The sequence below is a fragment of the Tenrec ecaudatus genome, chromosome 11 (assembly GCF_050624435.1).
Source record: "Tenrec ecaudatus isolate mTenEca1 chromosome 11, mTenEca1.hap1, whole genome shotgun sequence".
NCBI lineage: Eukaryota > Metazoa > Chordata > Mammalia > Afrosoricida > Tenrecidae > Tenrec > Tenrec ecaudatus.
The window spans coordinates 102,624,317-102,647,454 of record NC_134540.1 but is presented as its reverse complement, the minus strand read 5'-3'; the positions used below and the strand labels follow the sequence as shown (position 1 = coordinate 102,647,454).

Below are 23,138 nucleotides of genomic sequence, written 5' to 3'. Positions count from 1 at the left end.
AGGGGGGATGAGGGAGCAAGTTTTCCTTTTGAAGCTTGAGCTAAGCAAATGGTCAAGACTTGGGGTGTCTGGATATCTAGAGGGGTCGCTGGGTCTGAATGTGGGTTAGATGGTGCAGAAGCACTCCGTCTGTCATACTTCACTTTGTGTCCCCTAAAACAACAACAGCAACCAATCCACCTACTTTGATGGAGTCAACTACAAGTCACAAGAGCCTTCTATAAGGTTTCTGAAAATGTGAACCTTTATGGGAGCAAATCGCCTCCTCTTTCTCCCACGGAAAAGCTTTGACCTGCTGTTTGTGGTTAGCAGCTCAGTGACGCAGCACCCATCCCCTAGCATCTAATTTTCATAATAGATATTCAATAGAAAATCATCAAATGCAAGACTGAATTGAGAGATCTAACTGTGGGATAATCGATAATGCGCAAACCAGGTAAAGAAATGAAATGTGGTGGAAGCAAGGTGTTCATCGTGGAAGATGGTGCAATCTATGGTGTGTTGGCGGCAAGCAATTTAGTGTTTTGTGGTCCCAGAGAGATCATAAAAAAACCAGGAGGCAGTGTCTGAAGCAAAAAAAAAAAGGGGGGGGCAGGCAGAAATGTACCAAATATCAATGCAAGTCTCCTTCATGCAATGAAAATCGAATGATGCCATTACTTACGCTCATTCCTTTGATAAGTGAGTCGAGCGTCCGGGCATGTCATGCTGGATAGCATTGGTATGGAATTGAATCTTTAGTTTTTATTAGAAAGCCATAGGAGAGCAATCAATAAACACTGCAAGCAATGGTAACGTGACGCGCCTGCCAAACGGGTGTGGATGTCACGGTTTGCACAGTGAAGAATCACGCTGCGACTCCATGGTGACAGAAAGGCAGATGGGGCCGTGTGTGTTAGGGAGACAGGACGGCATTGTTTCCTGCTAAGTTCATCCAAGGATTCTCTCCCCTGGAGTTCATCATTGGGGCTCCCTTCATGCAGGTTCATTATGTGAAGAAAACCTCTGTTATTTGGGTCTTTTAAAAAAATACCTGGCAAACTGACTGTGCGGGAAGTTTACATCCTGTGGCTTATGTAGGTTTGTATTCCAAAGCTCGAATCCGGTTGGTTATTCACCCATCTCCTCCTCTCATGCCCCACCTGCATGTCCCCTTCTCCCTCTCCTCTCTGCCTCCCAGGACATGGAGCCTGTTCCTGTGGTCACTGCATTTGTGAGAAAGGATGGTTTGGCACGCTCTGCCAGCATCCACAGAAGTGTAACCTGACAGAAGAACAAAGCAAGAGTTTGTGTGAATCAGCAGATGGCATACTGTGCTCGGGACAGGGTGAGTACCACTGCCGGTGCTTGGACTGGGTTCCTCTCCTGACCCCTGGGTGGTGGCGCAGCAAGCAGCCACCCTCGCCTTCAGAGTGTACTGTGTTGTTGAAGGAGAACCACGCTGTTCCCAGCCCACACTGCTCTTGAGCTTGGTTGGCCATAAACCCCATGACATAGAGGATTCAAGGACATTAAATAGATAACATGTAGTCCACGCAAAAAGAATCTCAGTCACTTAGGAGTGAAAATTGATTTTTAAATGAATCATTTTGAAACTCTCAATATAGATTTTAAAGCACAGTATAGTAGACTCAATACGTAATGGACAAAGCAACCGCAACAAAACCATTCACAAACAAAAGATTGTTTCTGAAATACAGCCCAGCGCTATAGAAAAGTCACTGGGCTGGCAGCAAATGATACATTTTTCAATTTTTCAGGGTACATTTCCTAGGTATATGTGTGTGGAATAAGCAGATGGAAGTGTGGGAAAGTCATAAAACGGGGACTGAGTGTTTGGTTTCATAAAAGAAAAAGGATGTCCCAAATTCAATGTAATTTTCTTTGCCTTTAAAAATCACCAATGATCCAAGTGTGTGTGTACAATCAAACACAAACGCCGACCAAAGCTACTGCCACCAAGTCGGTTCCAACTCAGAGAAGCCCGAAGTAGGGTGTCTGAGACTACACATTTTGACAGCAGCAAACGGCTTCATATTTTTCCCGGAGCGGCTTGTGGATTTAAACAGCTGACCTTGTGGTTAGCTGTCCCATACTTCCCCAACAACAGCACTCAGCCCTCCTTGTAATCTCATTTTTTTAAATATATAAAAGTCTAAATGATGGTTATAACTTACAACTTGCTTGACTAGCAGTTTCTGACCCAATTGAGCAACCTTAGAAAGAGATTCAAGAAAAAACTGTTCCCAGTAGTCCAGGACACCACCCCTCCACTTACACACATAACTTATAGCAATTTTATTTTTGCAAAGAATGGTTCCAGATTAAGCTTTATTTTGATTTATTTTTTTGCGATAAGCTTCTTGGAGAGCCATTCATAATCCTATTACCCTGGGGTATAAGCCATCATCTCAGAGGGTGTCATTCTTTTGTACTAGTGTCCAGAAACTACCTGGAAATGTACAGGCTTTTCCCCGATCTTTAGGGACTGACTGCATAGAACTGTGCCTTGGAGAACTGCTCTACATTCCTCTTCTCATGTGACCTCCATCATCCATTGTAGCCCACGAGCCTTCTTTTCAGACCAAGTACAACCTTGGCTAACCCCTCGAATATCGGCCCTGGATCAGGGTTAGCATTTCCGTATTCTTTTGAGGAAGACAGAGTGAAGTAAATGTGAACTAGAGAAAACTGAATAGTGTCCCTCACGAACTTTACCATTGGCCCTGGGCTACCCAGAAGAGGATTTGGAATCAAGCCGTGTCCTGGGTTGCATGGACATCAAAAACAGATATCACTGAACCTGTTCCTTTGAGCCAATGTGCCAGGCCGAGAGGGCTTTGTGATAGAATTTCATATGGACTCTATGACCACATATATGTAAGAGGAAGGTTGAAAATTGATACCAATGTACCTATTTCAATAACTTACCATGCTTTTAGCTTCAGGGAGATCTGTGCTCAGGATTTGTGTTTTCAGTGCTTAGAAGAAAAACAAACACTAATTTAACACGGTCACCGTAGTCAGGGGATACTTTGACACAGACCAGTTCGTTCCTATTACATGCAGTTCAGTCCAAAACCCAAGCAAATGTGTCCCAGTGCTGCTCGCTGAGGGCTCTGGCTTCCGGGAACACCCATTGTGGGTTGAGGACATGCTGGCAGCACCAGTACAGGAGGCAAAGGATGGTTTTGCTGCTTTGGGGTATTCAGGGGAAGGGATTAAGGAGAGAGAACAAAAGGGTGTGGAGCCCTGAACAGAACACCACAGAATCTGTCTCTCAACCAAAAGCACACTCCCTGCCACAGACTCCCGTCTGGTTCCGAGACCGTAACTCTGACGGAGAGGATGAAACCCCGACTTCTCCCTTGCAGCAGCTTGCGGTCTCAAACAGCTAACCTTGTGGTTAGTAGCTCAATCCATTAAGCCTCCACGACCACTGGGGCTCCCTAATATTTGTCTAGTCTCTGCTTTTTAAAACTGTTTGCTTTGGATGATGTAAATATATCCAGACACCAATAAAGGGTTTGGAAGCATATTTCATAGAAAATGTGTGTAGCCTTCAATGGGTGCAACAATATGGAGGGATTTAGTCTTTAAACTCGAGTGGCCCCAGCTCAGGACAGTAGTGCTTGTGTTAGTCATAGGCATCCATCATCTTGGCAGCCGTTGGATGTTGACTACCTTATTTCACCCAATTCTGGAGATGCCGGTACTGGGTTATAGGTGAAGAGAGGAACAGAACCCAAGGTAATGGCACTATAGGCTAGCAGGCACAGAGGGCAGGAGGATAGTGGGGTGGTCAGTACAGAGAATATGACCCACTCTCCACCTGAGACCCCCCAGGAAAAGTAACTCATGGAGTTGAATTTGCATCTTCAATATTATCACAGAAAAGAGAAACCTGATCCAGATCATTTGACCGGAACCATGGGCTTGTCAGAATATCCTACAATTTTTCTCAAGCTTTCCTGGGAACTCCCTTTAGGTTCCTCATCCCTAAGGGACTCTGGAAGGTTTTCTCTCTGTCCTTCTAGGACGGGGTGAGCGGACGGCCCTGTGAGTGCTGGGGTACACCAAGGCACCCAGCCCCAGCCAGGGGTTGCCACACAAAGACACAATTCTGAACATGTATACTTCCCAGGAGCCATGAATTAAGCTGTCACCACAGGAGACGATGAAGAAATAGCATTTTATTTCTTTACAAATTTATAGCCAAGACAATAAATCACTCCATAGAAAAATTTAAAACAAGATACATTGTTGTGACCTTCAGAACAGATGGAGTAGTTAGTACAATCGTGAAAACTGCCTGCTGGGATGTCAGTTGCAGCATTTTGCAAGGCTGGAGGAGTGGGCACGAAATATTGAGATGATCAATGGGGCAACCAACGAAGGTGCCTTGCCTTTTAATGCAAATCACCGAAAGAGATGAGTTTATTGGCCAGGTCTGTCCTTAACTTAGCTACCTTTACGAGATATGGGATAGAATTCATAGGCATTTGTTTCTTTGCGGGTTTATTTATTTGGATTGAAGAGTATGCAATCACCCATTAGGCTTGAAGGCTCCTGCCTAGATCCAGGGAGTTGCTTCCAGAATTTCAGAAGATGTTGCTTGGCCTGGCTTTACCCAAATGTTTCTAAAGGGCTCCTTCAACTGCAGTGATGGGTCTTGATGGCTCTCCACTATCCAAATAGATCCACAGTACACATACTCACAAGCACACACTTTGATGGCTCTCTACCACCCAAATAGATTCACAGTACACACATTTACACACATCCTCCTTGATGACTTTCCATGATCAAAATAGATCCACAGTACACGTACACGCACACACACACACACACACACACACACATACGTTGATGGTTCTCCACCATCAAAATAGATCCACCGTACACACACACACACACAGGTTGATGGCTCTCCACCATCCAAATAGATCCACAGTACACCCACCACCACCACCACCACCACCACCACCACCACCACCACCACCACCACCACCCCTCCACCCACACCATCCCCAGAGAAGAGAATGGGCCAAATTTTGCTTTGCATAATTCTCCTTAGCAGAGGCTTCCCTGATTGTTGCATCCAGTCTGGCGGTCACCTCAGGTCTCCAGCAACACAACTCATCTTTTAAAGCTGTGGGAGGCGTCACCGAGAGGGAATGACAAGGTATACTGAGTCAGAACACAACCTTCGGTCTAATCGGTAGTTTGCGGCTTATGTGGCTTGGACAATTTCATTATTGTTCACTTTTGTCATCTGTGGGTGCAAAATAATTTTGTGTTTCTCCTTCTTAAATAATAAATACCCACTTAGGGCAAATGGCAGATATGATTGATCCCCTACAGTGGTAGGTCAGATATGTGCACAGACCGGGTTGGGACCATTCTTCGGGGTTCTTGCGCTCAGAAAGAAAGTACCTGGATTCAAGGTGCTGTGGGCATGGACTCCCTGGCCTCTGACTCCTGTGGAGATTGAACTCGCAGTCCACCTGGGCTGGACTGAGTAGCAGGAGCATGAGGATGCTCACTGGGCTGACTGGTTGTTCATAGTTTGACCTTCATGCACCCTAAGTCTATCTGATAAAACCCCTAAGTGTATCTTATCTTGAACTGGAAATGGCCCCAATGTTTTCCATCAAAGCGGTCAGAGATCTGTGTAAGAAAGTGTTAGAATAGGTCCTTATAACTGTCACACTATACTACTATTGCATGCTATCAATTTCTAGTGTCACAAACATTAGAACAATTTCCTTTCTCTAAGATCTACTGAGCACTGACAGACAGGAAAGAGCACAGCAGTGGGAAGGGCTAACTGAGGAAAACCAGTATTTTACAGTACATATGAAATCAATGCCCATTTTCCTTTCTAAAATTTCAGTAACTGAGAATTATGGGTACTGCAATTAACTTGCCAAAGGGTCCATCAATATGTACCATGTTAGCTTTTAGATGAGTTTTAGGAAAATACTTTGCTGTGGCTTAGGCTAAGCCTTCCAAAATGAAGAGGAGTTATTGTAACAGTTTGAAAGCCAAGGATAACTTTTAGGAGGAAAAATTAGATTTGTCCTTTAACTGTAACATTAAAACAATACAAATAAAAACGATCCTAGGTCTAATGCCCAAATATCATGGAGTACATTGACAGATATGAAATCATGTACTCTTGCTTTAGAAATAATTTTACACTGTAAAGGAGATACTATTTTAAAAACAACCAAGCCTTGGGAAATTTCTTAAATAATTAACATCCTCTGGTGATGGAAAGAACACACTAAGTTTGATGCCTTCTGAGGCAGGTCCTCAGGCAACCAGTGATATGCAATGAGTTTTCATGATTGGCAGGTAGATGATAATTATTTGCTAAACAAGTGGAATACTGAACAATCCCCATGCCTAGAACTCTGGATGAATGTCTTTAAAATAGGAATAAATAAACATGTAAATCAAAGGAACTCTGTCTGGACAAAACCACTGGGTAGCTACAATCTCTAGTAGAGTGATCTAGGAGGACCAGCTCATTGGGTCCCGAAAACCAAAAAGCCATCAATCAGTCATCAGAACTGACATTTGTCTGGATTTTGCCCAAGAGCATAAATATCAGCCCATATGCTGCCAAATAAGTCAAGAATAAGTAAAAGCATGGTCTGACTAAACAAGAAATTAAAAATAATCCGAAATACTAGTCTCTGCATACAGCTATATCTCCTGGATGACTCTCAGACTTTGAGCAGTTCAATGAGGAACGGTGAGAATTCCATTGGCCAATGGGAATGACTGAACTAAAATGCTTCTATCGGTTTCCATCGTCTGAAATAGTAACTAGTGATGCGGGGGGCACTTTAACATGATTCCTTTCTCGAGATCTGGAAAACGCTCACATTCCTTCCCACATCATACAAATCATTTTGATTGCTAACTCATTCTTAAATACAATGCCATTTAAATTATTTCCTGCTTCCCCTTCTCCCAGTATCTTGTGAACTTACCAAATCTGTCTACTTCATTTTCTCTGAAAGTGATATTAACCCAAACATTTGAATGATCACTATCTTTTAGTTTGATTTTAAAGCGGTCAACTTTCACATGTGTCTTCCCTGCTATTGAAGAAATAGTTTTGTCACGTGAGGATCTACAACCTATTAGGTGTGAGGGCTTCAGAAAATGTATGGAAATTTTCTGTTACCTTTTAATTCCTTTTTTTCCCAGGAACTTTTTTGGAAGCTCCCTCTTCTAAGGACATTTAGACTAAGAGATTTTTTTTCTCCTCTTTGTGAAGTCATTTAATTGACATATCTACCTTTTACCGACATGTTTTCATTAGGTAGGAAACACGAGGAGGAAGGCAAGAGACAGCGGGAATGGTAGGCAAACCTGGACACTAACGAGAGAACGCCTTGGTGGGATCAGTTAGAGGAGAGAATCCTTGACCGCGTCTGCCAAGTTATTGTGTGTGCATTTTTAGCAACATACGAAGCCACTCACAGTGGCGGTGTGTACAGTAAGTACATAATTGAGAAAAAAACAAAAATAAGAATGAAAATTAGTAAGCACGACACTTGAAACGTTCTTTTGTTTATAAGGGGCATCTTCATTTGACAGGATTTACCATTAGATTCCTAGATTCCCTTCAGTAGCAGGCACTTTGAAATCATAATTCAGTTGAGAGAAACATATATAGATATATTCCATTTGGGAAGGCTGTAAAACTCAGCCACATTTCACACTCACGGGTATTGTAACCAGGCTAGGCTGTGGAATCTTTGCTCAAGGCTGATTGCAACTGTCTAGAGGTTTAATGAAGCCTTTCCTGGATAACCTTTTTGGATTATAGCCAGGAAAGCCCCCCTCTGAGCAACCCATCTATTCAATAAGCTTTCACCTTTGCCAGGCTGTGAAAATATCCCAGTTTGTACTGAAAGCTTTAGTTATAAACTGTCTGGGGGTAATATTCTTTGTGATTTCAGGTTCTTGTCACTGTGGAAAATGCATTTGTTCCACCCAGGAATGGTATGTTTCGGGGGAATTTTGCGACTGTGACGACAGGGACTGTGACCAACATGATGGCCTCATTTGTACAGGTGCAGTATCGAGCCATGGCTCAGCGTTCTATGCCGGGGTTGATCATAAGGCCAGGTTACGCCTACCACATAGCGCTTCACATGGAAGAAAAAGAGAGCCCTTTCTTCCTATGAAGTAACGGTGGAAGAGAAGGGGGGCTTTTTGGAATAAGCCTGTTATGTCCAGGAATAGAGCAGAAGACTATGAAGTAATGGAATTCAAAGCATAGATTTTCTGAGAAACAGTCACAAAGTAGTTTCCTCCTCTCCCTGCCAAAGTCATACCAAGAAGCTATATACTGAAAGGAGGAAAGGATCCCCTGGACACTCATTTGACACTGAGCGCCATGGAAGGACCTAGGTCCGATAGTTCCAGGATGATTAAGGTCCTCATTGGTTGTTTATAATAAAGAGTACGTGCGGGCGCAGAGGCAATGAAACTGATGGGGTCATATAATGGCTATTGGTATCCTTAGTTATTGGGCTTTAATAATGGCTTGCAAAGTAAGTATTTGGCGATTCAAAAAATAAAACACTCACAGACATTGAGTCAATTATGACTCGTAGGATCGGAAGAGTAATGGGGAAACGTGTTTATTCTCCTGACTTCTAGATTCAAAGAAGAGGTATATGTCATGAGGCTAGACGTTCATTTTCGATTGCTCCTGACAAGGTGCCTCCACTCGCTGAGTACTTGACCGGCCTTGCAATAGGTCAGGAAGCTCTATGACTTAATAGTTACTCATGAGTCAGGTAGAGCTTGCTTCCTCATGGAAAACAAAACTACTACATAGGAGCCTAGCTGGGACAGTGCAGGGCAGTTGCTATTTGACTGATATAATAAACACAGAGCGATCAAATACATGCCTTTACTTGTTTAAAAGAATGAATTTCGCATAGTTGCCTCATAAAATGCAAAGACCCCTGTAAAAACAAAACAAAATTGTTGCAGATGAATGAAATGGGGTTTATTATGGAGGGTTGTGGTTTATTAGAACTCAATGCATATAGATCACAATCATGAGTGTTCTGTGTATTTTCTTGCAGGGAATGGAATATGCAACTGTGGAAACTGTGAATGCTGGGACGGATGGAACGGAAATGCTTGTGAAATTTGGCTTGGCGCAGACTACCCATAGCCTTCTTCACGGTTTAAAAGTGATTGAAACATATAAATGAAAACCATGTATATTTACCACTAGGACAGATCAAGCCGACTATTGTATGTTTTTCTATTTCTAAATGCCCGAAAGCATTCTGTTAGAAATAAGTTGAGCAAATGTGGATGCAGGTCACACTAGAAAGAACCCTCTGCTCCACAGGGACCGTGCTGCCACAGAAAAGACATGTGGGAATGCGTGCACATCATTTTGATTGTTACACTACGGAAGGCATACTACTAGCATTTAGTGGGGAGAGAGGGTGGATGCTGATCGGCATCCTACCATGACCAGAGCAGCTCCATAAGGAAGAATGTCCTGACTCCCAACGTCCAAATGATGGAGTGGAGAAATCCAGAATTACGCAGTTGCGCAGCTCTGTGCAACCAAGACCAGATTTGACACTAAGGAAGGACAGATCCCTCATAAGGTTTCCCACGTTGGTGTATCACGGTTGCACTAGCAAGGCGATGAAAACAAAGGCATACAGGCTGTAACGTCAGGGCCAAGACGCAGCCCAGATCACAGATCCTTCAGAAATGAAAAAAAGCTGTTAGTTTTTTAATTTCCCACTAATTCATTTGTCTGCTCATGTTTTAACCTCACCGAGGAATAGTCTTTAGGATTAAAAAAGAAACTATGAAAAATGTACGATTTAACATTTTAAATAAATAATGCCACACATTATTCCCACTCTGCGTTGATATATATTTATCAATTCATCATTAATGAAAAAGTGAAATGAATGGCTATTCAGGGGTCATTTAAGATTAGTAGAATTAGGGGATCATGTATTTTATACTGGGCAGGGGTTACATGTACAAGTAATCAGATTTTGTTATTTAATTACTCCTTGGTACTTGACCTTTTGGAAAGGAAACTCTCATGAGGTATTTGGTGGCCATGAAATACGCATGACTTTGCCTTGAAAGATTCTCTTTTTCCTTAAGGATACATTATTACCTAGAAAAAGTGGAGTCATGCAAAATAATCAAGCAAGATTGTGATAAAATGGTACCAATCTCAAAATCTGAGGGAACAAAACCAAAAAACCCATAAATGGATTAAATATTAATTACAAGTATCCACTCAATGGTAGAAATACATTTTTTATTTTCTTAATGGTGAAATTTTTCTGTGTATGAAATTCACATTGAATTTTGAAAATGTACAATTGGGATATCCTTTTAGTATTTACAGTTGAATCTACTTATACAGATTAGGCAATCTTTAAGCATTTAGAGTTAACACTTTTTTTTCCCTAAATGTGAATTACATTTTGTAAAATTCTAGAATAAGGTAGCAAAATCCATTTCCATAGTATTTAAGATGAAATTTTGGAAATTGTATTTTCATAACAAATATTTCAGAGTCTTGGCTTAGACCGCATAAGCCAAATGACCAAAAAGTAAAATAAGGAAATATATGCATCTGCTGAGCTACTTAACAATTTAATAGTGAAAATTATTTCAAAAGAAGATTTAACTGACTCTGATTTTATCATACTAATTGGCTAGGCTTTAAAAATTACTGATAAGTTTCTCATTTTTAATTGATTTATAAAATTATCTCTATCCTGAGATTAAGGAGTACCACCATATTGGCTGTATCTCTATTACTGAGGATGTTGATATATCAGTTTTATGAACCGAGGGAAATATGAATAATATAGATTTCATTCTTTTCTCTAACTAAACATCTCATGCCTCAAGCCTATTGAAAATGTTCACAGGAATTTTATTACTTCTTTGGCAATGCAAAAGCATTAGAATTCCTTACATAATTCCCTTGTCTTAGAAAAGTGGTATCTGGTATGCCGTCTGGCGGTGCTTGATTTCCTAGAAAGGGGAGGACAGTGCATACTTTAGCGTCCTTGGGACAGAGACACAGCTGTTACATGTTACAGTTTGGTTACATGTATTTTTATATAGTTTAAAATGTGGAAAGGGAAAACATTTTTCCTCTGGATCATAAGAAACCCAATGGAAGGTTGGATTTGGCCAAGATCTGGGCCACGGTTTGTCAGCCTCTGCTCCATTGGCACTTCCATGTATAATTTCTTATACTCATCACATGATCTCAAGTGTCTCTTATTTTTCTTATAACTGCTCAATGTTATTATGCCTTTTCATTAATAATGATAGCAACCATAAAAATGCTGTTCTCTTAATATTCTCATATAAGATATATGTTTAAAAGGCCTCAGCATTTCTAACTTTGTAAAAATTTAAATCATGGAGAGATCATGATCTTATGAAATTCAGAGTGCTTTTTATTCAATTTGGGGGGACAAAATAAATTGAAAATTTATTACACTCATTCTACATTCAGGAATTCACTTAACTGGGAGGGCATTATCAAATGGGTCACATGATAATTACCTCAAAATCATGAATGGGTTTCTCTTTTATAATAACTTTATTATAACAGAAAGTATATTTGTACTTTTTATGTCAGATATGATACTCTGTGTGTGTGTGTGTGTGTGTGTGTGTGTGTGTAGTCTTGATTTGTAATTCAAACACCAATCTTATTCAGATGGGATTTAGCTTCCACATTTTGGATTGGAAACAACATTTACAAGTAAAAACATAACTCATACACTTCTTAAATATATTTTACTTTGCCTTTTGATTCTATTACTGAGAGGAACCATCTGTAAATAAAGACAAGGCAGGAACAAATTTGTCCTTGGTGGGGAAATATGCAAAGGCCATTTCCTGTCCTTGCTTTCAGCGATGTACAGTGGGGTCAAGGTCAACTGAAAGGAGTGTCACAGATGTATAAGTGGTGGAATCATCCTGCCTGTTTGGCATGCCAACACAGAAGACTCCCTCATCTAATGACTTTTGAATAGAATTCAACTAAGGCCCCAAGGCATATCCCCAGTGTCTTCCTAGACTCTAAATAATTCTAGATTCCAGAAGCACATTGGAATATATAGCCAGCTCCACCCTCAAGTACATTTGCAACCTTAGTACCAGACATCATTAGACTGACTGAGATAGAGAATAAAAGAAAAACAAAAGAGACCACGCCTTGCCCTTTGTACACAGACTTGGTCATCACAGCTCTGGAAGCCCACTGGGTACCTAGAGAGTCAATGGCTTCTGTGTGCTCTCTTGTACACTAAGATAATGAAGCTATGACATATATTTGGCTCCTAAGGATCACAATTTATATCCTGGATTTTGATATAACCCATCTTATGTTTTTATGTATGTTATCATATACTTAATTACTTTCCCTGAATATGACCATGTTCTGAAAGAACACTGAAACCAATTTTTTGTTACTTTCTCTTTCTAAACAGAATCTCTTAGTCCCTCCTCCTTCCCAGGGATACACATATAAAGGACATCTAAATGTCAATTGTAATATTAGGGATACAGCATGAGATAAAGAGGGGTGTGCCTAAATAACAGTAAAAGGAAAAACAAAGTCAAGAAACTGGTTTTGTTAAGAGACCGAACTCTGATAAAGTTTACCTTGAAAAGACTGTGTTTTTGCTGTAGGCACGGATTAACCAAGTGACTGACCTGCTGGGCTAAGGAAACTCTGCTTTCTGCCCGTGACGCAAACAAGTTGAAGGATTCAAACTGGAGTCCTTTGGGCTCCTTGTGTGTGTCCTTAAGCCACCTCCATACAGAAACACTTAGCTGAGCAAATTCCGCTCCGCACATGGCAATTCCAGGATGCATAATGAAATGACAGTCCCTTTCCTTTGACTCTTTACTTGAGCGGACCTTTCAGCTCTTCAATCATTTTTCTAATCTTGTCGCCAAACCTTGTAGAGAGGAAACATGTTAGAAAACAAAAATGGGGCCACTAGAAATAGCTGAACAAGTGACATTCCCAAGCATTGTTGAGGGTCTGGGCGCAGCAATTAACCACAATGAATCAGCAGAAACCACGCTTCCTTACCAGACATGCATGCAAAAGAAACAGGATAGTAGAGACTCGATATAACTGACGTATGTACATGGGTATACAAAACACATGGTCTGTAAAGAAAAACAAATTCCTTCATATTTACTATACAGAACATCAATATTGACATATTGCACTTACTAAGAGCAGAGTTTGAGAGAAAAAATGGTGTAGTATTATCCCCCCCAAGTAGCTAGAGAGGTATCATCAAAGAGCTAAAATTTTCTTTGGCATGTTAAAGGGGAAAATTGAGTTTACCAACTTATTTACATGACATTTCTCTATATCTGTGGGTAGCATAATGCCATTCTTTACATAAAGTTGTTTGATGTTTTTAATATGCCCGCTGATAAATTTTTATGCATGATGTATTTGTAAGTACAACACATGATATTTAAACATAGAAACTATACAATGCAGACACATTTTTTGCACATGTATGTAAATTTAGTCATACATACCAACAGTTCTTGATACACAGGTCCTACTACATGCAGTTCAGCAGTGTTGTCCTTCCCATGCAACAAATGAGACCAGACATGAAATAAATGATCTAAATTACAAATAACACTGTCCCTCTGCAGAAGGTCTAGACATGTATCAGAAGAAAGTATTTTTACATCAATTCAAAGGGAGAAGTGCCCTTATTGACAAACCACATAAAAACAAAACAGAGGTGCAAATTTACACAAAATCTGTCATTTAAAAAATAATTTTTGTTAATTATAACCAATGTGCAAATTTTTAGGGGAAAACAAAATCAGCAAGTGGGACTGATTACTGAAAGCTAATAAGTTAAGTTACTTGGTAAAGGGTGTGTGTATGTGTGGTGTGTGTGTAGTGGGATAATCTGAGTCTATTGGCTCATTGATTTAGAATCTCTAGTTAAATTATTTTTCCACACATTAAGGGAGGTATACTCAAAATAAATGGTCAATAAAATTGATATAAAATATTTTAACCCATCCTGTTACACCAACAAGCTTTAAAACTGAGTTACAAGAAATCCAGAATTGTCAAAGGAATCATTTTGTGTATCTGTAATTTGGCATTATCGGCAATAAATCTACTCAACCATATGCTAATGTTTTATTTAATAAAGTGGAATCCGATTGAAAATGAAATAAGCATAAACAGTTAAATTTATACTAAATCTTTAATCAGCTAAGCAGGCCAACATTTTTCAATGCTGGGCGAGGGCTGCCATGGAGATTTATGAAAGCAGTGTGACAAAATAATTTCCCAGTAAATACAGTGCAGCTGGGGGTAAATGGTGGCGAGGTCATCCTTCCACCTGGAATTAATCACAAGAGGCCAGTACACATTGATCCCACATACAGTTTTCCATAAATGAGGTTCAGTTTGGTCTTAATGAACTCTTCTGAGAAGAAACACACTGAATTTTATTAAGTATGCACAGAATTAACAAAGACATTTCCAGACTGTTCTGGATTAAACACTTCGCATCTCTCCACTGTTGAACATTTTGCATGATATCTTCACTGTGCAGTCACGAATCATGGCCTTTTATTAGTCGTCTTCCCTAAACTCAGAGTTCAACCGTATTCCATTAAAATGACATTAAGAAATAAAAAGAAACAAATAAATGGGATGGACCAAAACCCTAATGTTCAAATGTGTTGGTTTGCCTTTATCTCTATCTAGAACAATTCAACAGACTGCATTCTGAGATCATGGCAAAGGCACCTCTAACCCAGCCATTGGGCGCTGGGCCCCTAAGGGGCTGTTAGAGGTATGTACTGGTGAAATACACAGTACTGGACTCAGCATGCTGAGCTAAAAAAAAAATAAATTTTTGTCCTAATAGGTCAGTTTAAAAACTTGTCATTAAACACCAAAAGTATTAAAGTCTAATTTATAACTATCGTTTGCATTGCTGCTGCCGAAAAGAATACAACAGCCGCCTTGCCCATGCTCTGCTGAGTACGTGTGGGACACAGCCAAAAACAGGGATGGCAGAAAGGTCAGGTCAGTAAAAAAGGAAGGATTATATCTGGAATGGATTTAGGTAGCGCAATTCTTGTAGGTTGTAATTATTGGTTGTTTTTTTCTTTTCCCTTTTCTCCTTTTTCTTTTTTTCCCAAATAATGAGGATTAGTGATGAAAAATGAACCTTAATCAGGCCTACAAGGCCTACAGAGTTCTTTGGACCCACTTTCCCAAAAACCAGTGGGTCTTGCTCGCTGGGCAAGGCAAATGTTACCATTACCAGTAAGCTTGTGATATGTATAAAACACACACACACGCGCGCACACACACACACGAAGAAACTATATGGGGACGCCAAACACGCACCCTTAAGCATCCCACGGAGTGTGTTTGACCCATTTCCCACCCGCCAAGGCCGGCCTCCGGGGCGCAGCATCTGCCACTTGGATAGCGGGTCTCTATGTGTGTTTAATCAATCGTGTGAGCCCGAGACAACAATCTCAATTTTTATAGATGCAATTTGTCATAATAGGTTTAGAAGGCTTCCTGATTCCCTGATTGCTCTTCGAACTAAGCCAACTGCCACATTGGAGATTTAGAGGGACACAGTCCCTGCAAAAGGTCACAGACAGTGGAGCGAGCAGCCCTGTAAAAACGGGGAGGAAGGGGAATCCGTAATAGCACAGGTTTTACAGCGTCTAACTAGAAATTACTCAATAGTATCGGTGTGCTACAAAATCGAACTGAAACACATGGATCTCGCTGAAACAGGACTCAAAAAAGGATTATGGGTAACGGTCAGCAGGCAAGGTATCAAGTGTACTTGTGAAGTATGTCATTCACATGAAGTGTCACAGTCACAGAAAAGATATTAAAAAGGCATTCCATATCTGGTAGGGCATTCCATGGTCTGAGTTGAGCTGGTTATCCAGGTGTCTTCTTGGTGTGGGGTGTGCAACGGCTTGAGATTTATCCACTTGCAACAAAGAAGTTCTGAGACAGCAAAGAGAAAGCACTCTGACTTCCAGGGGCTCCTCGGCCACCGGAGCAGGAATGTCTGGGAAGGACAAATCGCTCAACCGTGCTCGGGACGAGTAAGTCTCAACACCTGTGAGGGTCTGGCTATGTGGTCTTACTCTTGTTCACTGGTTTGCCTCCATTCATGATCGCAGACGCACTTGTGCTTTTACTTGGGGTCACCCCAGGCTTCGGGACTGTTTCTCCAACATCATGCAAAGATGGTTCTCGGTACATGGCGACTAGCGGAGAGGAGAAAGGTGGGAAGAAAGGGGGAAAGGAAAGAAGGCTGAGTTAGTCTCAGAAAGGGCTCATCGGTCCCTGCAGAACACACTGGGTGGTTTGTCTGTCCCTGTTTGCTGCCGTGTAAAGCAATCGCCTTCTAACAGCATTTCTGTTCAAAAGCAGCTCTTTCTAGCCAACAACCAGAAGAACTTAACTGTTTACATTATCTGATTATGGTTAGATATACTCAAATGGACATACGATTTTGTCTACAAAAGGTGGTGTAAGTGGGTGCTATGGTCCTGGTTGCACAGCGGTTTCACATTGAGCTGCTCACCTCAAGGTCTGCAGTTCAAAACCACCAGCTGCTCTGCAGGAGAAAGATGGGGCTTTCTATACCCCTAAAGAGTTACAGTCTCAGAAACCCACTGGGGCAGTTCTACCCGGTGCTACCAGGTCGCTATGAGTTGGCATCGATTGGATGGCGGTGAGTTTTGGTTTTACGGGTTCCTTGGGCTCCTGCAATAGCGTGTGTAAGAGCACACACATCCTACAGAGGGATGGCAAGCACTTAAACTAGCTTCTCTTTGAATAGCAAACTCAAGTTATTTTCAGCTCTACACCAATATCAACACTCGAAGTGCTCATTCCTAGCAAATTTCAGGATGCTAGATATTTACACAGAAAATTCGTAAAATATATTTTTCTCTGAAGGTTAAAAGAAAGAAAATGAAGCCATACTACTGTAAACTTCAAAGCTAGACAGAGCAATCGCACAAAAATCCCACCTCCCTCTAACCTGAACGATCGGGAGAGCATTGTTCAGATAATCCATCTCCCAATCATGGACTAAGACCCTTAAACAATTGGAGGTAGCTGTGTGTTGTGATGTTTTCATGTTATTTTCCTGTTTAATTTTCTTGCACATTGCACATCTAATCATTGAGATAGATAGCTTTGAGAAGAATGGGAATCCCAGAACACCTAATTGTTTTCATGCAAAACCTACCCCTGGATCAGGAGGCAGTTAGGGAGCCAGGAAAAAAAAGGGGAAATTGGATAGTTTAAACATCAGGAAAGGTAATGCATCAGGGTGGTATCCTCTCACCATACTTGTTCAATTTGGATGCTGAGCAAATTACCAGAGATGCTAGATTCTATAAAGAAGAGTGTGACATCACGATTGGAGGAAGGCTTGTCAACAACCTTCAATATGCAAATGGCTCAATTTTGCTTGCTGAAAGTGAGACATCCTTGAAGCACTTAGTGAGGAAGAGCAAGGATGAACCCTTCACTAGGAATTAGACCTTAAAGAAACAAAAATTCTCACAACTGGACTAATGATAAATGGAGAAAAGATAAGACCAACCATCAAAATTCATGGAAACAACATTCAAGAGATCATTGCATTGGTAAATCTGCTGCAAAAGACCTCTTTAAAGTGTTGAATAGCAACACTATTACTTTGAGGATTAAGGTGCACCAGACCCAAGCCATGGTATTTTCAGTTGCCTCATGTGCCCGTGAAAGTTGGACTTGGAATCGGGAAGACTGATGAAGCATCGCTGCATTTAGTTGATGGTGGTGGCAAACAGGACTGAAAGTGCCATGGGCTGCCAAAAGAACAAACAAGCATGTCTCTGAAACAGTGCAGCCAGAATGCTCCTTCGGAGCAAGTATGGTGAGGCTTTCTCCCATGGACTTTGGGCATGTGCCCCTGGAGGAGGACATCATGTTTGATAAAATAGATGGGGCAGTGAAAAAGAGGATGGTCCTCTAATAGATGGATTGACCCAGGACTGCAGCAATGGGCAGGCCCGGTGGTGTCTTTCTGTTGTCCATGGATCACTACGCGTTGGAACTCACTCACTGCCACCCAGCAACAACACTGACGTTATATAGACAGAGGCAAAGAATGACAGAAGGACAACAGGCACTAATGACCGAGCAAAGTCTGAGAAATTGTCTCACTAAACTGTAGTGACAAAATCAATCCCTCCGGTTCATATGGGTTAGGTGGGAAGATGATTCTAGGAAATTGTAGGAAAAGAAGTTAAGAGTGACAAGTGAATGACAGCCATTCAACCTGCTATTCTTTGGTGATGCTGTGAGTAAGGCATTGAAGTGCTGCCTGCTAAGTCGCTGGCTCAAACCCACCAGACACTCCATGGGAGAAAAATGAGGCTATCTGGGAATTCCTATACATGGTGCCTAGGAGCGGAAACCACTCGGTGGCAGTTGGTTAGGTATTTGGCAGCTTACCTTGCAATTTTTGACTTTTGAAAGTTTAAGATATTTTATGACGGGTCCTTCTGAACCACCATGTGCTTTCTCTGGGTGCAAGGTGTGGAGGCTGACATTTTGTGTCAAGCCATCTTATGATTTCTCAGCATTGCCCTTACTTGACAGCACGTAAGCCACAGAGCTGTGAGGGATTCAGCCGTTATTTTTTATGCACATTCCCATCTATTGCTGTGTTACTAATTAAATGGAGAGACAATAGCATCAACACACTGACCTTGATTGTCTGTGCAGGGACAGGAGTGCCTAGGATATCAATAATCATGAAGCACTTAATTTGTTTTAGCATTTACAACGATAAAATGTGTGTCCTTTTTGGCTTTTGAAAAGTTTCAGGTTCAATTTCCTCCGACAAGTACATTACGTCATCATCACTATCGTTTGAGCACTCTTGTAATTATTTTTAAAGATCTTCCATCTACTAATTGCTATGATGAAAAATACTGTTTCTCTGTTTCTCACACACACACACACACACATCAAATCAGTACAAAGACACCAAACCATTAGTGACTCAAATAGTTCTCTCGGCATATAGAAAAAATGGCCCATGTCTATATTTTGCCTCATGTCTCAGTTACATGATATAAAAGTACCGATCACCCTTTGGGTTTTAATTACATTCATTTGGTGAAGTGGTAAAGTTTTAGAAAGCTGGCCAATTCTTAACCATCTATATTCAAAACAAAAAGTAAGTGGAAAGAGACAAAGCAAAGTCACAAATAAAACCTATATGTTTACTTAAGGTGCTAGGAAACTAGATTGTTTATTGTTCATTTACATTTAATGTCCTTTATAGTCTTAATAGTCCATTAAAATAATATTGTCAAATCATGGGTGTGTTATTTGGGAAGAACAGAGAACGTTTCTCCAAATTTTTCCCCTTCCTATTGTAGTTCTCCTTATAATCTACCATAACATATAATGAGAATGTTCCACCTGGATTTCAGAATATGCTCTAATTTGTTTTAACAGAGATAAATTGGTGGCTATTTGTATGGGCTTCAATCAATTGTTCTGAAGACAAATTGCAATTAGATTATTAGTAAATCAATATCATTGGGATTATGCATATGATGCTCACCAACAATAGCTTTCTAAACCAAAGCAAACTGAAAGTTCAATGATGAAATGAGCATTTGCATTTTCAAGTTATCTTATTCCTATGCAGAATGATAGGAGTTACAAAACCATTATGAATTTTCTTAGTGAGTTCCTGTAGGAATTTTCAAAAATGAAAACCAATCTGATTTTGTTCAAAAGTGTTTAAGTAGAAAACTGTTTGGAAATGCCTCAAAATCAGATTTTTTTTTTGGTAATCATCTAAGAGAAGTAATATATGTGGAAATAAATAAATAAATGCTACTACTGAGAGAATAATTCATGGGAAAGGTCTAAAAGGTTTGAATCTGCTCTCTTAAGATCTTGTGATAGCCGATGAGATGCGACATCCTGTACTGACCCATGGCCCTACACGGGACAGCACCTGAGACACAGTGGGGGATGTGCGACTGAGATGACCCCACCACACTGAGGAAAAACACTAGGGGCATGCAATGGAGCGGCAGGGGAAGCAGAGCAAGGAGGTCCCAAGGATGGACTTTGGGACAGGACATGGCACCCCATCAGACTCGTCTGGAAAATACTAAAGATCAACAAACAGACCGAGGGGACCAGGTTTCAAGCAATAAACTGGGTGTGTGTGTGAAATCATATCATTGTGAATGAGGAGAGTGCATGATGGGGACCCAATGCCTATGTGTAAACAACTGGACATCCCTTGCACAGGGGTATTGGGGAGGAGATGCATCACTCAGGGTTCAGTGTAGCAATAATGAAACTCACAACCTTCCTCCAGTTCTTAAACACTTCCTCCCCCCCAACGATCATGATCCCAATTCTACCTTGCGGACCTAGTTAGATCAGAGGATGCACAGCGGTACAGGTGGGATCTGGAAACACAGGGAATCTAGGACAGATGAACCCCTCAGGACCAACGGTGAGAGTGGCAATACCAGGAAGGAAGAGGGGAGGGTAGAAAGGGGGAGCCAATCTTGGGGATCTACATATAACCTCCTCTCTGGGGGGTGGGCAACAGGAAAGTGGGTGAAGGGAGACGGCAGGCAGTACAAGTTAAAATAATAATGTATAAATTATTAAGGGTTCATGAGGGAGGGGGAACGGGGAGGGAAGGGGAAGGGAAAAAATGAAAATGAGCTGATTCCAGGAACCCAAGTGGAAGGTGAATTTTGAGAATGACGAGAGCAACGAATGTATAAGGGTGCTTTACTCAATTGATGTATGTATGGATTGTGATAAGAGTTGTATGAGCCCCAATAACATGATTTTTTTAAAAAAGATCTCGTGATAGCAAATACAAAGACGTCCATTGTTTAAAGTGAATGCAAATAAAGTGTTTCACTAAAAGAAGACTTGATACAAAAGGGCCACAACTAAATATGGCAAACAAATAGGTAGGGTGAATGAAGATACGAAACATCACATATTCATCAATGTCACATGATTATTTTTTCAATTTTCTGTAATTATGATCATTCGTAAATTTGAGGATTCCTTTCACCTGATTATATCAACCTTGGCAAGTACCTTTGAATCCTTTAATTCAAGCTCACTTTTCTAGTATCTATTTTTTCCAGATTTGTAATATCACATCGTCTTTTTTAATGTTCAAATGAACTAATTAAATTTACTTACGGGCTAGAAAGGTGGAGACCATGGGAGTTGGAGGCATTGGAAGGAGGTAAGGGAGGAAGTTTATATATATAGCACATGAACCTTGATGCACAGCTAAGCAGTCATATGTGTGGCTTACTACCCCGAGCAAGACAGACGTCATTCCCAGCACCCCCGGAGAGTCCCATGTGACCAGGGCAGGGTTATCAAAGTGAACAATAAAATTAATTATTTTAATAACAATCAGGCAGCGGTCACTCACCTTCCAATGGCTTGGGTAAAAAATGAGCGGCTGGCTTGGTTTTCTTTACTCTGTTTCCTTTCATAGCTTGCCCTTCTTTATTCAACCCCAAAAACCAGGCTCGACCAGATTCCTGTTGTCTGTACAGCATGGACGAGTAGATTACATAATAGTTTTCAAAAACAGATTCTTTAAACTTGCATTCAGGGGTAAAAAGTTCCTGTGGAGAAAAACAACGAAAGGAGCATTAGCGAAAGAAAAGAGAGCTTCAAGGAGTTTTTGCTAATTAGTCCAGAACCTCCTCTATATGGGTGAAAGAGCCAGTCTTTTGGTAGTCATGATCACACGCATCTTTCCTTAGGCACACTCATTGACCACCACACTCATATACCCCCCAGTATACAATAGGAAGAGAGACTTCTGCTTTGGAGAATAAATAAATATAGGCCAAACATATGGCTAGCCTTTAGTAACAATAATTTATCATAACAAAACTTAACATCAATTACACTTCAATAGGATACAATTCAAGCAGGGTGTAATAAAAGAAGGTCACAGTTAAAGTAGCAATTCGTCTATTTAAATATTTTAAATAGGACAGGAATGAGGTAGGTTGACCCAACCATGGCACAGTTATGGGAGGAACTGGGAGAGAACCCTAATGTACCTATAGGCTCTGGTTGACAACAGCATGTGTGGTCACCAGTTATAATCAATCTATTCACACTGATGCTTGATGTTCATGAAAGGATAACATATACAGGCGGGAGAGGGAGTATGGAAAGTGTACTTTCTGTGTAATTTTTCTGTAAACCTAGGCCTTTAAAAAAGTACTCTATCAATAAAACATAGAAAAGACTCACAAGGATCTATTTAAAACAATATGTTTCCATAACGATCATCAACAACACCAAAATAAAAAAATCTTCAGATATTTTAGTAGGTTGATTTTTCCAGCTTTCTACGTAAAATCTCTTTGAATGGTTGCAACTTATTCTTGTTCTGTTTTTGTTTTTGAAGTATTATATGGGAAGGGGGGTCAGTTTGAGATCTTCAATAGAGAGTGGCCATTGATGTACAACCTTGCATGCTTATCAGTGCAGGCTAATGTGATGTATGGTTTTTATACGAGAGACTAGCCATCCTTGCGTGCTATAAATGGTTCATTGTATTCAACTGCTAAATAAAACGTTTCCAGTCTAATCAATGCCTTGGCCAAAAACACTTGGTGGTTTGCTGATCTACTTGTGAAAAAAAAATCAGTCACTGAAAAGCTACCAAACACAGTTATATTCCAACACACATGAACTCCGTAAGAATTGGAATTGACTGAATAGCAAGGGTGTATGTGTGTTTAATTCAGTTTACTAATATGATGAGTATAGCAGCGACAATATGAGAATGCTTATTAGGCTTAAATATAAACTCCTAGAACCTGCCAAAATGAGGAGTTTAGCATGTCTTCCAACCCCCCCAACCCCCCGATCTTGCATATCTCTATTTAGAAATGCCATCATCCTTGCAGGAAAATCAACACTGGTTTCC

General features: G+C 40.7%; 2 protein-coding genes across 5 annotated transcripts in view; one reads left to right on the top strand and one right to left on the bottom strand.

Moving 5' to 3' along the window:
* Positions 1-9,909, top strand: part of ITGBL1 (integrin subunit beta like 1) — a 352,195-nt gene extending 342,286 nt beyond the window's left edge. The window contains exons 9-11 of the mRNA XM_075562608.1: positions 1,181-1,327; positions 7,983-8,096; positions 9,123-9,909. Of these exons, the coding sequence (XP_075418723.1) occupies positions 1,181-1,327; positions 7,983-8,096; positions 9,123-9,214 (353 nt within the window). The 3' untranslated portion in view covers positions 9,215-9,909. The remainder of the gene's footprint in view (positions 1-1,180; positions 1,328-7,982; positions 8,097-9,122) is intronic.
* A 5,711-nt stretch (positions 9,910-15,620) lies between these two features.
* The window catches only part of FGF14 (fibroblast growth factor 14), a 750,493-nt gene continuing 742,975 nt past the window's right edge, over positions 15,621-23,138 (bottom strand). For all 4 annotated transcript variants that reach the window (XM_075562604.1, XM_075562607.1, XM_075562605.1 and 1 more), the window contains 2 exons: positions 21,615-21,813; positions 15,621-16,374 (listed from right to left, as the gene is read on the bottom strand). In XM_075562604.1, the coding sequence (XP_075418719.1) occupies positions 16,238-16,374; positions 21,615-21,813 (336 nt within the window). In that variant the 3' untranslated portion in view covers positions 15,621-16,237. The remainder of the gene's footprint in view (positions 16,375-21,614; positions 21,814-23,138) is intronic.